This window comes from Peromyscus eremicus, chromosome 1 (assembly GCF_949786415.1).
Source record: "Peromyscus eremicus chromosome 1, PerEre_H2_v1, whole genome shotgun sequence".
In the NCBI taxonomy this organism is placed as follows: domain Eukaryota; kingdom Metazoa; phylum Chordata; class Mammalia; order Rodentia; family Cricetidae; genus Peromyscus; species Peromyscus eremicus.
The window spans coordinates 169401354-169419661 of NC_081416.1; the positions used below are offsets into that span (position 1 = coordinate 169401354).

The 18308-nt window shown below is 46.6% G+C and overlaps 1 protein-coding gene across 5 annotated transcripts in view; it reads left to right on the forward strand.

Annotated features, from left to right (window-relative positions):
• Positions 1-17398, forward strand: part of LOC131925161 (zinc finger protein 226-like) — a 25090-nt gene extending 7692 nt beyond the window's left edge. For 2 of the 5 annotated variants that reach the window (XM_059280447.1, XM_059280454.1), the window contains one exon: positions 3431-6817. In XM_059280447.1, coding sequence (XP_059136430.1) covers positions 3431-4746 — 1316 coding nt within the window. In that variant the 3' untranslated portion in view covers positions 4747-6817. Of the gene's footprint in view, positions 1-3430; positions 11496-12384; positions 12512-15926 lie in introns of those variants that run through there. The other 3 variants (XM_059280441.1, XM_059280471.1, XM_059280463.1) reach the window with 3 other exon arrangements.
• Positions 17399-18308: the final 910 nt, after the last annotated feature.

Here is an 18308-nt window from a genome sequence, read left to right on the forward strand (position 1 = left end):
TTCAGTTTAAATAAGGGGCCAGTTGATGCCTTACAGAGTGAGAAACACAGCCTGATCGGAAGGGATTAATTGTTCTCCCCAAATCTGATACCTGTCCTAGAAGACACAAGAATACCACATTCAGAAATGGTACTTTTCAGTATTTGTGCAGAAATGACAAACTGTATACTTAAAAAACTCAGTGGACACACCTTATCTTTTCCAGGGTGTGCCAATACTAAGAATTTTTCACTTAAACAATTCAGCTGTTTAACTGAAGAATCATTACATCCCATACATGCTTTTATTTTTATTTTTGATGTATATAGTAATAAATCCTTTTTTTTCCTCCTTGAGATAGGATCTCACTATGTAGCCCTGGCTGACCTAGAACTTGTTATATACTAGGCTGAGTGAAGAATACATCTTAAGGGCTGGGGTGTTAGCAGGACAGCTGTGCTTAGCACATACAAGGCCTTGCCTGTATTTATTGCTCAGATGCACATGCACACAATTAACACACACACACACACACATATTTTGCTCAAGCGCCGGCCACTGAATGTACTTTAAAGTCCTGGGACCCCAGGCTTCAGTGTGAAGCATTGGTGCACCCAAGCAGGACGTTTTCCCGGCCTCCATCGTGTTCCCTGTTGGTTTCCTGACATGACATTTTTCCTGAGTCTGCTGGCTTTTTAAACACGGAAATGTTTTAAACACATAGGGAGAGAGGACAGAAGGCCCAAGGACCATTTCTGCAACGTGATTTGTCGTCTTTCCTTTCTGAGCTCCTCTGGAGGTGCCTTGGTGGTCATCCTGATGGCCCCATTAGCAGCTTCTAACACTGGAGTGACCCTCTGGTGACACCTCCGAGGTAGCCTTGCCTGGGTGTGGTGATGCACACTATGGCTTTCTGTGAGTCGGAGGCTAGCCTGATCTACTACCAGGTTCCAGGCCAACAAGGAATACATACTGAGACCCTGTGTTTTCGTACTGACAGAGGTCATGTGCTAAATCCCTGTCTGTATAACAGAGCACAGTTGGCCATGGTAGAATTGTGTGGAGGATGTATTGTTTTGGTTAAAAAATTCTCAGGAGCGTAGTCTTTTTTTTTTTTTTTTAAGTTTCTTTTGAAGGTCAATTTTAAAGTTTCTTTGTTATTTGAAAGTATGTTTATGTGTGAGGGTATGTGCACCTGAGGTCAGTGCCCTTGTTGCTGGAGTTAGTTGGCTGTAAGCTGCCAGTGTGGTGCTGGGTATTGATCTTACGTCCTCTGCAAAGGCAAAACACACTCTTAGCTGTCAGTCATCTCTCCAGCTCCTTGAAGGTCCTTTTAAAAAATGTTTTATTATTTAATGTGCTTGGTTGTTTGGCTTGCATGTATGTGTGTGCGCCAGGTGCATGCAGTGCCCCCTGAGGCCAGAAGGGGGCATCAGCTTCCCCAGGAACTGGAGTTACAGATGGCTGTGAGCAGCCATGTAGGTGGAGGGAATCAAACCCAGGTCTTCCGAAAAAGCAGCCAGTGCTCTTAACCTCTGAACCACCTCTCCAAGCCCCTGAAGGTCATTTAAAAAACAAAAAGACAAAACTTTAGGGACAAATGTAAGAGGAAATGCTTATTAAATAAATATGGTGATTAAGTCAAAGAAAGGAAATGATGCCATGCTCCATCACCCTACATATACATTGTTTGTTCTCGTGTTTCTGCATCCAGAAAAGGGTTGAAGTAGTTGAAAAGGTATACTAGTCATGTAAACCTTATTGTTTGCCTGCCCGTGTGTATGTCTGTGCACCACATGCATGTCCAGTACCAGCAGAAGTCAGAAGAGGACATCAGATCCCCTGGGACTGGAGTTAGATGGTTGTGGGCTGCCATGCAGGTGCTGGGAATTGAACTCTGGTCCTCCAGAAGAGCAGCCAGTGCTCTTAACTATTGAGCCATCTCTCCAGTCCATGTAAATCTTTAGTGGCAGCTAAATTTTTCTTTTTCCCAATAACATAATTTCCCTTTTTCTGTTGTTTGCTTTTGTTTTTTGAGACATGGTCTTAGTAGTCCAGACTGGCCTCAGACGCACTATGCAGCTGAGGCTGGCCTTGAACTTGTGATTCTCCCACCTCCTAAGTGCTGGAATTACAGGCCCCGCCATCACGCTCAGCTTGTTGGTTATTGTCTTCACTGTGTAACCCTTCACAGGTCCAGACTGGCTTCCAACTTGCGTTAGCCTCTTGCCTTTGCATCCCAGATGCTGCTCAATTCCCATCTTAAAACTATGTTTTGAATTAAAAAAAAAAAAAAAAAAAAAAAAGATGCTAGAGATGTAGCCAGACCTAATTCCCAACCCTGTAATCTCAGCTACTCAGAAGGCATTTTCAAAGCAAAGCAGAGGAAATTTGATAGCCTGTCTGAAACCGTGAAAAAGGGCCAAGGATGTAGCTCAGTGGTAGAAGGCTTGCCTAGCACGTGCAGAGTCCTCGGTTCACTCCCCAGTCCTGAACAAACAAAATGTGTGGAGTCCTGGTATAAACCAGCACTCACTGGGCGGTGGTGGCGCACACCTCTAATCCCAGCACTCGGGAGGCAGAGCCAGGTGGATCTCTGTGAGTTCGAGGCCAGCCTGGTCTACAGAGTGAGTTCCAGGACAGGCACCAAAACTACGCAGAGAAACCCTGTCTCAAAAAAACAAAACAACAACAACAAAACAGCACTCATGAGGTGGAGGCAGGAAGATTGGGAGTTCAAGGTCATCATTGTTAGTGCAGTGAGTTCAAGACCAGCCTGGGATGCATAAAACCCTGTCTCAAAAAAAAAAAAAAAAAAAAAATCAACAGGATTTTGTGGTCTTCCCTTTGCAAGGCAAGACCATCTCTATAGTAAGATGGGCAGGTTGCATGATCCAGGGGTATGGGGATCGTCAGTGACTGGCTGTTTACCTTTTGTTTTTTCTGACTTCCTGTCTCCTTTTCTTTCCTCCTTTATTTATTTATTTATTTATATATATATTTTTTTCCTGAGACAGGGTTTCTCAGACGACGCTGGTCTTGAACTCATAGGGATCAGCCTGCCTCTGCCTCCCAAATGCTGGGATTAAAGGTGTGCGCCACTACACCTGGCAAAAAAAAAAAAAAAAAGCTGGTTGTTTGTTTGTTTTTTTCCTGATGGAAATACTTGTCTTGCTCTAGAGATAAGAAAAATTTGAACTTACCATTCATCTGTGATGCTTTCCAGGGTTCTTGATGATTCTCATTGTTATGTGGTGAATGGGACCTGTTGCACTGCCCCGGGTTCTAGGGCGTGTAGGTGAGAAGACAGGACACAGCATGTTCAAGGGAAGGGGGACCATTCTCTGGTTCAGTGAAGCCTTAGGCTGTGGGCTTAACTACATAACCCCAACAGCAGCCACCAGAGCACCCACGTGCCCTACCTCTCTCTGAATTCCCTTTATGCTTTTAGGAGCCAGGAATCTAAATGAGGTGGAGTCACTTCAGGAGGCAGGATGGAGGCACCTGCCACAGGAGGAGCTTTTCTGCTCACGAATCTGGCAACAAGTTACAAGGGAGTTAACCCAGGGTCGAGACTGCAGGGGGCACACTGGAGGAACTGGCTCTGTGTTGGGGAAACAGGATGCTGTCCAGAGCGAAGAAGCGGAGTTCAGTAAACTTTCCAGTCAGAATTCACAGCTGCAACTCCACTGTGGCATGAACAGTGGTGAAGAACCTCACCAAGAGGAGAAAGACTCTAGCTGGGACTCTCATCTTGAGGGGAACGGGAAAGCCCACGCAGGAGAGAGGAAGTACAGATGTGAAAAATGTGACAACTCCTTCTCCCGGCTATCGAGCCTTCAAGCCCACCAGGTAAGCCACACCGGAGAGAAGCCGTATAAATGTGAGGAGTGTGGGAAGGGCTTCACTCGGGCCTCAACGCTTCTGGACCACCAGCGAGGCCACACTGGAAACAAGCCCTATCAGTGCAGTGCTTGTTGGAAGAGTTTCTGTCACAGCTCAGAATTTAACAATCATTTAAGAGTCCACACGGGAGAGAAACCCTACATCTGTGAGGCGTGTGGGAAGGGTTTCAGCCAGGCCTCTCTTCTCCTGGCCCACCAGAGAACCCACACTGGGGAGAAACCCTACAAATGTAACACGTGTGGGAAGGGATTCAGCCGGAGTTCAGATCTGAACGTTCATTGTAGAATCCACACAGGAGAGAAACCCTATAAATGTGAGAAGTGTGGGAAATCCTTCAGTCGAGTCTCGATTCTCCAAGTGCATCAGAGAGTCCACAGTGAGGAGAAACCGTATCAGTGTGCAGAGTGTGGGAAGGGCTTCAGTGTAGAGTCACACCTGCAAGCCCACCAGAGGTCCCACACTGGAGAAAGACCCTATCAATGTGAGGAGTGTGGAAAAGGTTTCTGTCGGGCATCCAATTTTCTAGCTCACCGTGGAGTCCACACAGGAGAAAAACCATACCCATGTAACGTGTGTGGAAAACGCTTCCGGCAGAGGTCCTACCTCCAAGACCACCACAGGGTCCACACTGGAGAGAAACCGTACAAGTGTGAGGAGTGTGGGAAAGTCTTCAGTTGGAGCTCATACCTCAAAGCACACCACAGGGTCCACACTGGAGAGAAACCATACAAGTGTGGGGTTTGTGGGAAAGGGTTCACCTGGAGCTCCGGTCTCCTGGTTCACCAGCGAGCCCATGCTGAGGATGAGGGTCACAGGGATTTCCCTGCACCAGAGGACTCACCCAGGAAACAAACTCTATAAGGTTTTATGCTCTGATATTTCAGAAGGAAGCCGAAATGTTCCAGTTCTCAGAAGCGTCATGGGAGACAAAGGAGTTGGATCACAAGAGGGTCAATATTTTAACAATGATAGGGAGACCACAGAACAAGGAAGCCTGTACGTTGGAGCCATGCAGACTTCATTCAGAACTTTGACCTTTAACAAGCTGAGACAGTAACTGCAGGAAAGTCGAGTGTGATCTGGAGGTATCTAAACATCTTAGGACTGAAAGGACAAGATCCTTTTGACAGGAGCAGAGTTTCTTAAGCTGCTAGTCACCACCTCATGTGGGGCTGCATAACCGAATGTGGTGGCCACACGGTATTTACATACACTACAAGCTTTCTACATATCCAGTGACCCGAAACTCCCAATTCCACAGGCAGTAAATCTGAGGGCTTTCTGGCAGCTCTAACCCAAGCTGCGACTGTGTGACTTTACTGTTACCTTTCTCCGAACACCCAGCATGAGCCCTGACCTCACCTGTCACCACACACTGCCCACAGGTGCTGCGTGAAGTCCCTCTGCTCAGGGCCGACGTTGTCTGTTAGGAATTGCAGTGCTTTCTACTGTACGCACAGTTTCTGCTCTTGCAGAAGCATAATAGTTTACTTACAGTATCTTCCTATTCTCATCCTTCATACTTAAGTATCAAACCAGTTAGCTGCAGATTGTGTTGTGTCCCGGCCAGTGTGATTTTAAACATCCAAATAGCTCCTCTTATAGAAAAGTGTTCCACAGCATTACTATGCAAATTTGCTTTTATTAATAAAGTATCACTTATTGAAATTGTTTTGAAATACATTTCTTCCTGATAAACAGTAAACGCTTGAGGTGTATACCTACACTGTGTACCTATATTCCCGAGCAGTGCCTGAGACATCATATGCCTTCAGTAACTCTTAAGTTAGCTTTGAGAAAAGCAGTCATTTGACATTTTTTATTCAATCTATCTCTGACTAAAGTTTCTGTAAAATTATTCCTAGGAGGCTTGAAGGACATTTAAGTTATACACACAGGCCAATTTTCCCAACCCTGTGGAGCCTGTGGACAAGTATCTATCAAGTTGAAGGTCTTCATGCGTTCGTGGCTTGGGAAATCAGTGGGCTGTGGCCAGCTTTTTGACATGCTCGGCCTTCATTGAAATATATTTATATGTAGTCACACATGCACACATCTCAATTTTATTGCTTCCTGAATTTTGACAAATGTTTACGCTTCTGTGGTCATCAACATAGCTGGAAATGATGTTTCTAGTAAACAGAAATGTGCCTCACGGCCGTTTCCAGTCAGTTCCACCTTCAGTGCCAACAAGCACTATGGTTTCTGAACTGCAGCTATGTTACGTCCATTCTCAGGGCTCGTATAGGCGCAGGATGCTTTTGTACATGGAGTCTGACCTCTCAGTTTATTGAGGAAACAATATTCAGTGAGGTAAGAGGTCACTATGGAATCTCAGTGAAAGGACTTGAACGGAATTGGACACAGTAGACACTTTGTTGTATCATTGTGGGTTTGGCAGATGTTTCCTGTGGGGCAGCCCCCACTATGGCAGTTAAGTTTCAGCATCCTCGATGAGTTCTTCTCCCACCTCTGCCCTTGACAACCACTGATCCTGTTCTGTCTGTATCCTTCGCTTTTTCCAAAATATCATAAATGTCATCCTGTCCCGTGTGGCCTGTTGCATCTAGCTTCTCCCGCTTGTATAACTCCTTAATTCATCCATTTTGTGTGTATCCTGGGTGGGGGTTGCTAGAGATTGCACCCATGCCTCCAGCTCCACACAGAAGTGAGTGTTTTACCACTGCCCCCCAATCCCCAGGCCTCAGTCATTCCTTTTCTTTGCTAAATAGTATTCTTTTGTATGGATATACCACATTTGTTTGGGTTTCCAGGTTTGGTAATGGGGTGGGGGGAAGCAGCTATAAACAATTGAAAACCATGTCCTGTATCATGGTTTCCTTTGCCTTCATTCAGATTCAGAATTATTACTATGTTGATTAATGGTAAAAAGAATATTTAATTGTTACTAAAACCAGAGCTTTTAAACACAGCTGTCCATTTTGCATTCTCCCCATCACTGTGTGATAGTTCAGTTCTCCTCACCAGCACTTGGGATATTAGCATTTTCTTTTGGTTTTGTCCCCCCCCCTTTTTTTTTTTGCCTCTCACAAGTTTATGGTGCTGGCTCATTTTGATTATATCCATTTCTTTTCTTTAAAAATTATCTCTACATGTTGTAGCATGAATCTTAAAAGGTCTTATTAATGAAAATAAACCTGGAGCAAGGTATTGGGGTGAATGCTGGAAGATCAGAGAAGCAGAACAAGCCACAGCCACGTCACCTTGCCAGTTCCTCAGCTGATCCTGTTTCCTCAGACTGGAAGCTTCTGAGTCCTCATCCAAATAGATCTCAGCTGAACTGCTTCTCGAAAGCCTGAAAGCTTAACCAGGCTTACCCAGGCTAGTTCCTGGTCCTCACGCCTTATATACCTTTTTGCTCCCTGCCATCACTTCCTGGGATTAAAGGCGTGAGTCACCATGCCTGACTGTTTCCAGTGTGGCTTTGAAAGAGATCCAGGCGGATCTCTGCCTCCCAAGTCATAGGATTAAAGGCGTGTGTGCCACCATTTTCTGGCCTCTACATCTAGTGGCTGTTCTGTTCTCTGACCCCTAGATAAGTTTATTAGGGTACACAATATTTTGGGGAACACAATACCACCATAACATGCCCTTGTTTGCTAGTCATATTCCTATTTAAATTGCTGAACTATGTTTGAATCCTGGCCCATTTTTGAAAGTTGGTTATTTTCATGTGCGTGGCCTTTGCTGTCAAGGGCTGGCAAGATGGCTCAGCGGGGAAAGGCCCCTGCTACCTAGCCTGACAACTGCTACCTAGCCTGACAAGGGAGCAAGGAGAGAATTTCCTCCTGGAAGTTGTCCCATGACTTCCTCCCTCCTGCAGTAGAATGTTCACACACATGTATGAACACACCAATAAATAAATAGGGTCTGTTTTGTTTTGTACATTTTTAGTTTAAAAAAAATTTATTTGAGCCGGGCAGCGGTGGTACACACCTTTAATCCCAGCACTCAGAAGGGAGAGCCAGGCGGATCTCTGGGAGTTCGAGGCCAGCCTGGTCTACAGAGTGAGTTCCAGGACAGGCACCAAAACTACACAGAGAAACCCTGTCTCGAAAAACAAAAACAAGAACAAAACAACAACAAAAAGGTTTTATTTGTATGGATGTTTTGCCGTTTTGCATTGTGTCTGGGCATCACGTGCAGGCAGAGGCCAGAAGAAGGCGACGCGTCCTCTGGAACTGGAGTTAGCAGTTTTGGGCTCCCTTGTGAGTGCTGGGACCCGCGGACTCTAATAACAGTGCCCTCCCCACTAAGTCATCTCTCAAGGTACACACACTATCATGTAAAGACCTTACCCGGGACTTTCTTAGGGAGCATGAGAAATGAAAACCGAGAAGGAAATTCGATAGAGGAGGGCGGTCCTCGTCCTCTAGCATTCTGGGACGCCTTCTGTGCCCCTGCATCCTCACTTCCGTTACCACCCAGCCAGAACCAGTTTCTCCACGCGGAATTCTGGGAACTCACCCGCTTCGGGTTGGCTTGTTAGCTGTCTGTCCCCCTGGGTTTGAGTTATTTTAGCCAGGAACCCCTAGAACGTCCCCTAGGTGCGCTTGAGATCGTCAGTTCCTGCATTTGGGGAGATAAGGAAGGAGCGAGGCTTGAAAGGTAAGGAGCCTGGCATCCCACGGGAGGGGGCGTCCCCCAGTCTGCGGGCCCCTGGTGCTAGCCGCTTCTACAGCCCCCCCTCCCTGCCAGCAGTCCCTCTCTGCCCACCTGCAGCCCTCTCTGCCCGCCTGCAGCCCCCTCCCCGTCTGCAGCCCCCTCCCCGCCTGCAGCCCCCTCCCCGTCTGCAGCCCCCTCCCCGCCTGCAGCCCCCTCCCCGCCTGCAGCCCTCGCTCCCTGCCTGCAGTCTCCCCTCCCTTCCTGCAGTCTCCCCGCCTGCAGCCCCCCTCCCCCGCCTGCAGCCCCCTCTCCCCGCCTGCAGCCCCCACTCCCCGCCTGCAGTCTCCCCTCCCCGCCGGCAGCCTCCTCTCCACTGCAGCCCCCTCTTCACTGCAGCCCCCCTCCCGAGCTCCTCCCCGCCTTGCAGCCCCCTCTCCACTGCAGCCCCCTCTCCACTGCAGCCCCCCTCCCGAGCTCCTCCCTGCCTGCAGCCCCCTCTCCCTCCTGCATCTCCCTCTCCTGCCCCACAGCCTGCTCTGCTTCTGCGGCTTTAGCGGGTCCCTCTGCGTTTACTGGCTGTTCTACAAAAGAGAAGTTAGATTTCCTAATAGAATGTTTAGAGGTGGAAAAAAATGGATCTTAAAATGCTTAAAACTGCCTGGCACGTGGGTCTCGTGGAGACCACTGTAATAGTCCAGTTCACAGCCTCTGTGAGCTAGCAAGCTCAGGGCTGTCCCCACCTATGACCCTTACAGGAAGGAGCTGGCTGCAGGTACTGGGGCACGAACCACGAGTTGGAGATGAAATTTTGTAATTTTGCTATTTTCTGTTTCTCCGCAGCCCTGACTTCCCCAAAAGCACCCCGCGGAGCCCCACGTGAGTAAGATGACGCTGGAGGATGTGTAGGGTCGTACACTTGGGAGTGATTGTAATACAAGGAAGCCACCGAGTCGGGCGGCTGGCTTCAGAAGCTAGCATGTGCAAACCCACACTGATTGCATAGTCTTTTTGGTCCAAGCTTGCCGAGGAAACTGGACAGTTATCATGTAAAAATAGGTTAGAACTGTGATGTGAAAATAGGGATCTTGAGAGCAGGGTTTGTATATTTGTGTGTGTGTGTGTGTGTGTGTGTGTGTGTGTTTGTGTGTGTGTGTGTGTGTGTGTGTGTGTGTGTGTGTGTAGGCTGGCTTTCCCCGAGCTGTCCCCTTTTTGTCATTTAACATTTACTTGGGGGGTGGGGCACGAGAGTTTCGGTGTGCAGGTGGGGATTAGGAAACCACTTGGGGTAGATGCTGCACACCTGCCCCACGTGGGTCCTGGGGCTCAAACTCAGTCTGGTTTGGTGGCAAGCGCCTTTACCACTGAATCACCTTGTGGGCCTTGAGCTTGCCCAGTTAGGTGAAGCTGGCTAGCTAGCCAACAAGCAAGAGATAATGCCATTAGCTGCCCTTCCCAGCACTGGCACAGACTTGTGCCACTGGCATTCAGCCCCCTGTACACCCACTCCCTTTTAAAATAAAATGCATTCTTGAGATGGAACTCGGTCCCCATGCTTGCCCAGATCTACCAATTAAGCCATCTCCCCAGTCCCTTGTGTTAGGTTTTTCAAAAAGTGTTTTTTTATCTATTCCAGTTTTCCCAAATAATGTTTACCTTACAGACATGGAAATGTCGGAAAATACAGAATTATGTAAAGCGAAAAATTGTACTACCTTAGCATGTAAATGGAACAATGACTCTGGTTCTGTCAGGTTTTCTTGGGTAAGTTTCTGTTTAGTGGCTGCTCTGTTCCTGGGGACTGGTTGTCCCCTGCAGCAGTTCAGAAACTCACCATGAACTGGCTGGCAGCCCTGGCCTCACCTGGGGAGCCCCGCCCATGCTCAAGCCCCGCCCACCTAACTGAATTCCTGCAGATACAGGAATTTTACCTTTTTTCTTTTTTCTTTTTTTCTGGTTTTTTCGAGACAGAGTTTCTCTGTATAGCTTTGCGCCTTTCCTGGAACTCACTTGGTAGTCCAGGCTGGCCTCGAACTCACAGAGATCCGCCTGGCTCTGCCTCCCGAGTGCTGGGATTAAAGGCGTGTGCCACCACTGCCCGGCGGAATTTTACCTTTTACCTTTTACATTACATTTGACCTGTGTGGTTCCCTCACAGGTCAAATGTAAACAGTCCAGGGAAGGGTCTCATCTGAAAATTCAGGCCTAGAAAGTTCACCGTGCCTCGTAGCACAGATAAAATGGAGCCGGAAACACTGTAATTCTATCCAGTCCTGAGACCTTTTTTTTTCCCTTGATCAATAATTTTTTTTTTTTCCAGACAGGGTTTCTCTGTGTAGTCCTGACTGTTCTGGAACTCTCTCTGTGGACCAGGCTGGCCTTGAACTCAAAGAGATCCGCCTGCTTCCCCCCCCCCCCCCAGTGCTGGGATTAAACAATAAATACTATCAACAGTCATGCCTTACTACAGAATCCCAGGGGTAGGTAGATGTGTAGGGTCAAATTAGAATTCTGGATGCATTCCCTGTATGCTCTAGGGAGTGGATTCCTTGCCTTCTCTTGTACTGGAGTACTTCCTCCAGGAATGAGAAGACTGACTACTGGTTACTGTGGATTAGCATTCCCTGGGCACCGTCATCACCTTTATTACCAGTGGTCACTGTGACAATTTCTGATTATTAAAATTTTTCTTATACTTTAAAGCTTACAGAAAATTGCAAAAACTAGTATAAGAAAATCTACTGTTGTGATTGGGCGAACTGTTCTGGGATGTGCTCCTGAAAGGCGTACGTCCCGTCCTACGCAGCATCTCTGCCTTCCTCTAACCACGAGCCACGAGGAACATGACCTGACCGTCTGACACGGGTCAGCCGTGTGGTCGGTGGCACGCTGGCTCAGTGTCCTCTGACCTCTTCTCTTTTCCTATTTCTGCCTTCTTAGGCTCTGCACCTCCTGGAAGGAGCGAGAAAAAGATGAGCACACACAAGGTAAATAGAATTTGCCATTTTCCGCCATCAGAGTACCTAGGTGATCCTCGTGCTGGAGGGGTTTTCTCTTGTAAAGAGACTCAAAGCACTTGAAGGCAGACCAGACGGCACAGGGGTCAAGGTGCGTGCCTCCAAGCCCAGTGACCTAAGTTTGATCCCCAGGACCCACATGGTGGAAGCAGAGAACCAACTTCCACAGGTCACTCTCTTTCACACGAGCACAGTGTCACATGTACTCCTGTGTGACACACACACACACACACACACACACACACACACACACACTGAACAAATGAGATTTTAAAAACAGGATGTACAAAAGCACTTGAGGTCCTTAGGACACGTCAGACACCTCTTTCTTTGCCCCTCCCTGTAAGTTTAACCCCTCCTTGGCTTTTCAGGGCTGTTGTATGTCTAGTGGACATTGGTGTTGACCCTTTTCCTGGGGAGACACAAACAAACGTCTACTCACTCCAAGTAGGGAATCCACAACAGACTCTAGTAACAATATCGCCCAAGTCCAAGTTGGTGAATCAGTGAACTTATTGGGGTTACTCCCAGGAGCATGATGTGTCACAGAAAGGTCACCCTGAAACTTTATGTATGACTTGCAGACACCTCAATAGGTAGAAGAGTCCCTTCCAGGAAACTGCTGATCTGAGTCCCCTCAGCAGTCCTTACTGCTCATATAGCCCTGTGCCCAGAGGGACTTTGTGCTTCTGGTCAGTTTCAAGGACTTCCTGAGACTTATGAGTTGTTTACTTCTGGAATCTCAAGGAGCCTCATTTTAGAACTTCCTGAGTCTTTCTGAACTTCCCTCAGGATAGACTGTTTCAACGTTGCTAACCGCAGTTAGTTGTAAGATTGAGGTCGCTTTTGCTTGTTGTAGGAGACGGTGACATTCAAAGATGTGGCTGTGGCCTTCAGTGAGGAGGAGTTGAGGCTCCTGGACCCCGCCCAGAGGAAACTGTACCAAGAGGTGATGGTGGAGAATTTTCAGAACCTGCTCTCAGTGGGTGAGGATGGATGTTCTCTGGCACATATCCTTGTGACTTTGGAGTTGGGAAGCTTTGGGGCTCTCACATGGTTTCCGGACTTTGTTCATTCCTGTGAGCAGAGAGGAGATGTTTCCTGTCTTGAAAACATCCTTTGGATGTGGAGTCACAGATGGTTGTGAGCTCTCACCATGTGGGTGCTGAGAACTCAACCTGGGTCCTCTGGAAGACCAGCCAGTGCTCTTAACAACCAAGTTGCCTCTCTAGCCCCACATTTTGTTATTTATTTATTTATTTATTTTTGAGACAGGGTTTCTCTGTATAGCTTTGCGCCTTTCCTGGAACTCACTTTGTAGCCCAGGCTGGCCTCGAACTCACAGAGATCGGCCTGGCTCTGCCTCCCGAGTGCTGGGATTAAAGGCGTGCGCCACTACCGCCTGGCCATTTTATTATTCTTAAAAATTATTACATCTTATTTGTCCTGTGTGTGTGTACATGAGTCTGTGTGTGTACATGAGTGTGGGTACCCTCCGAGGCTAGAAGAGGGTATCAGTAGTTATGGGTAGTTGTGAGCCACAGGATGTGGGTGCTGGGAACTGAACTTGGGGTCCTCTGGAAGGCAGCAAGCACTCTTAACTGCTGTCCCATCTCTCCAGCCCTTATACTGATGATGTTTTAAAAGATATTTATTTTTATTATTTGTGTGTGTGTGTGTGTGTGTGTGTGTGTGTGAGAGAGAGAGAGAGAGAGAGAGAGAGAGAGAGAGAGAGAGAGAGAGAGAGAGAGACTTTGGTGTGGGAGTCCTCAGAGGTCAGAAAAGGGGGCATTGGATCCCCTGGGGCTGGAGTTAGGCAGTGGTGGGTGCTGGAAACTGAATTCTGGTCCTTTGGAAGAGCAGCAAGCACCTTAACCACTGGACCATCTGTCCAGCACCTGTACTGGTAATTAATGAAATAGTAGAAAACAGCAGCCTTCCTTAGTGAAAATAATACACGTTGTAGGGAAAGCTGGCTAGGTGCACGAGTAGGTGTAGGAGAGACTTGATAACTGTAGATGGGAGCTGAAAGTAGGTCAAACTTTGTTTTTGCAGTGTATGTTTATGGTGGGAGGGTCACAAAATAAATGGTATCTCTTCACTGGACTGCTGTAAGTTTGAAAGACACTATTTTCACGGTATTGATGACGATTTGGTTGCAACTGAAGTTTCCAGTGCATTTTCGCTCTAGCGTGCCCCTTTTACATCTGTGATTTTGCGTGTTCACAGAGCATCAACTTCTCAAATGAGATAAATCACACGTGGAAAGGGAAGTGAAGCCTCTAATGAATAGGGCAACCCAGAGGGGGAGACATTTAGGCCCAGTCTTACGTGGCTCAGCCACAGGACCTGCTGCTCACTGTCCTGTTAATGCTGGCATGCTGCCCAAACGTCCAGCCTTGTTCCTAGGTTACTGCGACAGTCTTGTGGATCTGTCTTCACATTAATCCCTAGCCTCGTTTTGACTTCTCCGGAGTGTGGCTTTGTACAGGTTGACTCACGCAGTCTTAAAGAACTTGTAGTTCTATGGAGATGACGAGCCTGAGTAAGATTTCTCTGTGACGTGGTGTGAGCAGTTATAGGAAATCACGTTTAAATAGGTTTTCACCACTCCCACCCTCAGCACTGGGATCGAACCTCGGGCCTCGTGCATGCCAGACAGGTGCTCCACTACCAAGTTGTCATCCGGGAAATGTTTCCCATGAGAATTCTTATGATTAGTTCTTCAGATTTATCTGTAGGAAGAGTAAGTCTGTCTCCTTATTCCTTATATCAGAGAAGGGAGTCTAAGAAAGTAGCCAGAGTGACCCTCACCTTTAAAAGATTTGCCCAGCTGCATTCCATTAGTTTCTTCCAAAGTTCACATCAACAGTAAGAAATTAATATTCCATTGTTAGCCCAACAAACGTATGGGGGAAATTATATACATTATTATGTATATAATAATATATGCAATACATTACATATATTATGATTTTATGTGTATGTAAAATATATTTCATATATTCTATGTATAATATATATATATATATATTATATATATTCAGTAGACATTTAGTGATGCCGTTACTGCTTGTGGTGGTTCTCTGGTAGTCTGTCACCTATTTCCTCAAGTTTTTTTTCTTTTTTTTTTTTTTTTTGTTTTGTTTTGTTTTTCGAGACAGGGTTTCTCTGTGTAGCTTTGCGCCTGTCCTGGATCTCGCTTTGTAGACCAGGCTGGGCTTGAACTCACAGAGATCTGCCTGCCTCTGCCTCCCAAGTGCTGGGATTAAAGGCGTGCGCCACCACCACCAAGCCACTATTTTAGTTTCTAATTCACTGATATACTGCATTTATCAAGTTGGAAGACTTTGGTTTGAGAACAGGGACTCACTTTATAGCCCTGGTTGGCTGGAACTCACTCTGTAGACCAGGCTGACCTCAGACTTGCAGGGGTCTGCCTGCCTTTGCCTCTCGTGTGCCGGGGATCAAAAGTGTGTACCACCACGCTTGGCTAACTCCGAAATACTGGCTTCCTTGTTTTCACAATGACAACAGCCTTCATTGCCTCTGAATTTTGACTCTTAACTCAGGTGAAAGCAGATGCCTCAGAGCGCTGGGGGATATCTTCACGCCTCCTTTTGTTTCGGGCGTTTCCTTCGGCCTTTGATTCTGTCCTCAGCACTGACCTACTCCCACCCTATGCCCCTGCCTCAGACACGGCTTTGCAGTTTCTCAGCAGCACTTCGGTCCAGATCTCTTTCGTGCATTTACTTTAAAACGCTCTTGTTTCTGTGACTTGGATTTGGAGTCAGCGTGAACTGGGAAGCCACCTCTATGTACTTTGCTGGAACACATGCCAGGCAGGGTTCTGGGTAGTGGCTAGAAAACCAAGCACCATAAAATGTTCCTTCCTGTTGACACTGTCAAGTGGTAGGAAAGATACATAATTTTAAAAAGAAAAAAAGTTCAGAGAGTATGTCAGTAATTGATTTTAAATGGCTTTTATTAGTTCTCTTTTTTTTAATTTAAATTATTTTTTCTGTATGGGTGTTTTGTCTGCATATATTTATGTACACCACATGTATGCCTGGTGCCCATGGAGGCTAGAAGAGGGTGTCAGATCCCCTGCAACTGGAGTTACAGACAGTTGTGAGCTGCCGTGAATGAACCTGGGTCCTTTAGAAGCGCGGCCAGTGCTCTTAACTGGTGAGCCATCCCTCCAGCCTTGGTTTTTAAGAGTTGGGAGCTCAGTAGATGATATCTTGGTTCCTGTCAGTATTTAAACCAGAAAACTTCATTGATGATAAAAAAAGATACGCTGAAGAATCATCTTGAGTTGCATTGAAGTCTAGTGTTGTGACCTGAGTGTGAAATCCTGAAGTGTGAAGTTTTCACTAGTCTTATTCCCTGTCTTTATAGGAATTAACAATCAGAGTGAGTTAAGGGCTGTCCAAGATGGAGGGTCACATGAAGCCCTTTCCTGCTGGCAAATCTGGCAGCGGGTCATAGACAACTTAACCAGGTGTCAAGACTCCATGGTGAATACTACTCAGTTACAGGATGATTCTTCCTGCCAGGTCATTTCTGAAGATGAGAACTATGTGCAGAGTCATAAATTAAAGGTGCCCATTGGTACTGGAAGACTCCCACTTCCAATGTTGAGAACCCAGGGTTCTTGGCAGAAAATTGTCCTGAGTGAGCCACAGAGTCCTAAGAATGGATATCAACAGATTTCCACCAGAAGTGAACGGGGTCGGAGTAAACAGGATGTTGACTCTGCAAGTAGGATTTCACATTCCCACAATGATCACAGAGTACACAAAAGTAAAGATTCTTACAGCCCCAGTGGTTGTGGGAGAGAGCACGTAAAGATGGCGCCATTTGACCAGAATAGAACGATTCACACTGGACAGAAAAATGACCGGTCTAAAGAGGCTGTGACTGATGTCTCCAGCTGTGACCCTCACCAGCCATCACACCCAGGAGAGAGGTCTTGCACATGGGTTGAATGTGAGAAAGGCATCCATAATAGCACAGATGGTTGTGTTTGTCAAGGAGATCGCATGGGAGAAAGACATCAGGGGGCCAGTCATAATCCACATCCACACAGCCATCAGAAGGTCCACACAGCAGTGAAACCATACGAATGTGAGCGATGCGGAAAATTTTTCCGTTGTAGATCAGCACTTAATGTTCATTTCAAAGTCCACACCAGGGAGAGACCGTATGCTTGTGAGGCGTGTGGGAGCGCCTTCAGTCAGGCCTCTCATCTTCAGGACCATCAGAGACTCCACACTGGGGAGAAACCATTCAAATGTGACGAATGCGGCAAGAGTTTCAGTCGGAATTCACATCTTCGGTCCCATCAGAGAGTACATACAGGAGAGAAGCCGTACAAATGTGAGGAGTGCGGGAAGAGCTTCATTTGTAGCTCCAATCTTTACATTCATCAGAGAGTCCACACGGGAGAAAAACCCTATAAGTGTGTGGACTGTGGGAAAGAATTTAGTCGACCTTCAAGTCTTCAGGCCCATCAGGGCATACACACCGGAGAAAAATCATACGTATGTACTGTGTGTGGTAAAGGCTATACCCTGAATTCCAATCTTCAAGTCCATCTTCGAGTCCACACTGGGGAGAAGCCGTACAAATGTGATGTGTGTGGGAAAGTCTTCAGCCGCTCTTCACAACTACAGTCTCATCAGAGAGTTCACACAGGGGAGAAACCTTACAAGTGTGAGGTTTGTGGTAAGAGCTTTGGTTGGCGGTCAAATCTTCTAATTCATCACAGAATCCACAGCAGTGATAGGTCTTCCAAGAGCACCAGAGATGGTAAAAACATCAGGGAATCCGTTCAGGAAAAACGGTCTATAAAATAATGTTTTAAAGGACTCGTATCCTGTGCATTCTTTTTGGCTTTGCATTCCATTTTAAAATAGTTTAGTGTGGGTTTGGAGGTGGCTCAGTAGTGAAGAGCACTTGTTGCTCTTGCAAAGGATCCAACATGTATGTAGGCAAAGAGTTCATACACACAAAGTAAAACTTAATCTCAAAAACAGTGTAGTGTGTTTGGGGACACACACATACCAGTGGAGGCATGCCATAGCATTATGTGTGGAGAGCAGAGCACGTCTTTCGGGAGCCAATTCCCTCTTTCCACAGTCCGGGGAACCAGGGATCAAACTCAGGATGTCAGGCTTGGTGGCAAGCATCTTTGCCCACTGGACCATCTCACTGGCCTGTTGTGTGAATTCTTTTAATCATTTTTCAAAAGAAAGTATAACTATTGTGTGAGTTCTTTTAATCATGCAACCATGACCTTTTTGAAGTGTCATAAGAACTTGGGGAAGGATGAAGTACCAGGGCCTTTTGGAAGTGTTCATTATAAAGGAAAAGTGCTGCTGAATTGGCATAAACCTAGTGCCGAGTACTTATAAGATACTGGATATATTTTAGTAAACGGGGGAATGTACTTTTGAAACTGTTGAGATGGAAGTTTCTGTTTGGGACAGGAACCCTAACAGCCTTTAAAACTAGGGAACAGCCAAAATATAAAAACCTACTTTGTGGTTAGCGCTATGTGTTAGAATACTTTCCTGTCCTGCACAGGTCCTGGGTCCAATCCCCGGTGCAGACAAAAGCAGACAAAACAGAAAGCACTCAGTACTGCCATCTGCAGTATAGACTTGATATTGTCTTATGGTTAGTATCTGTCCTCCCCAGAGGGGTCCTGTCTTCTGGGACTTTGTCTTACGTTTTATTTGCACTGTGCTTTCTAGAGTCAATCAATTATCCTTTCTG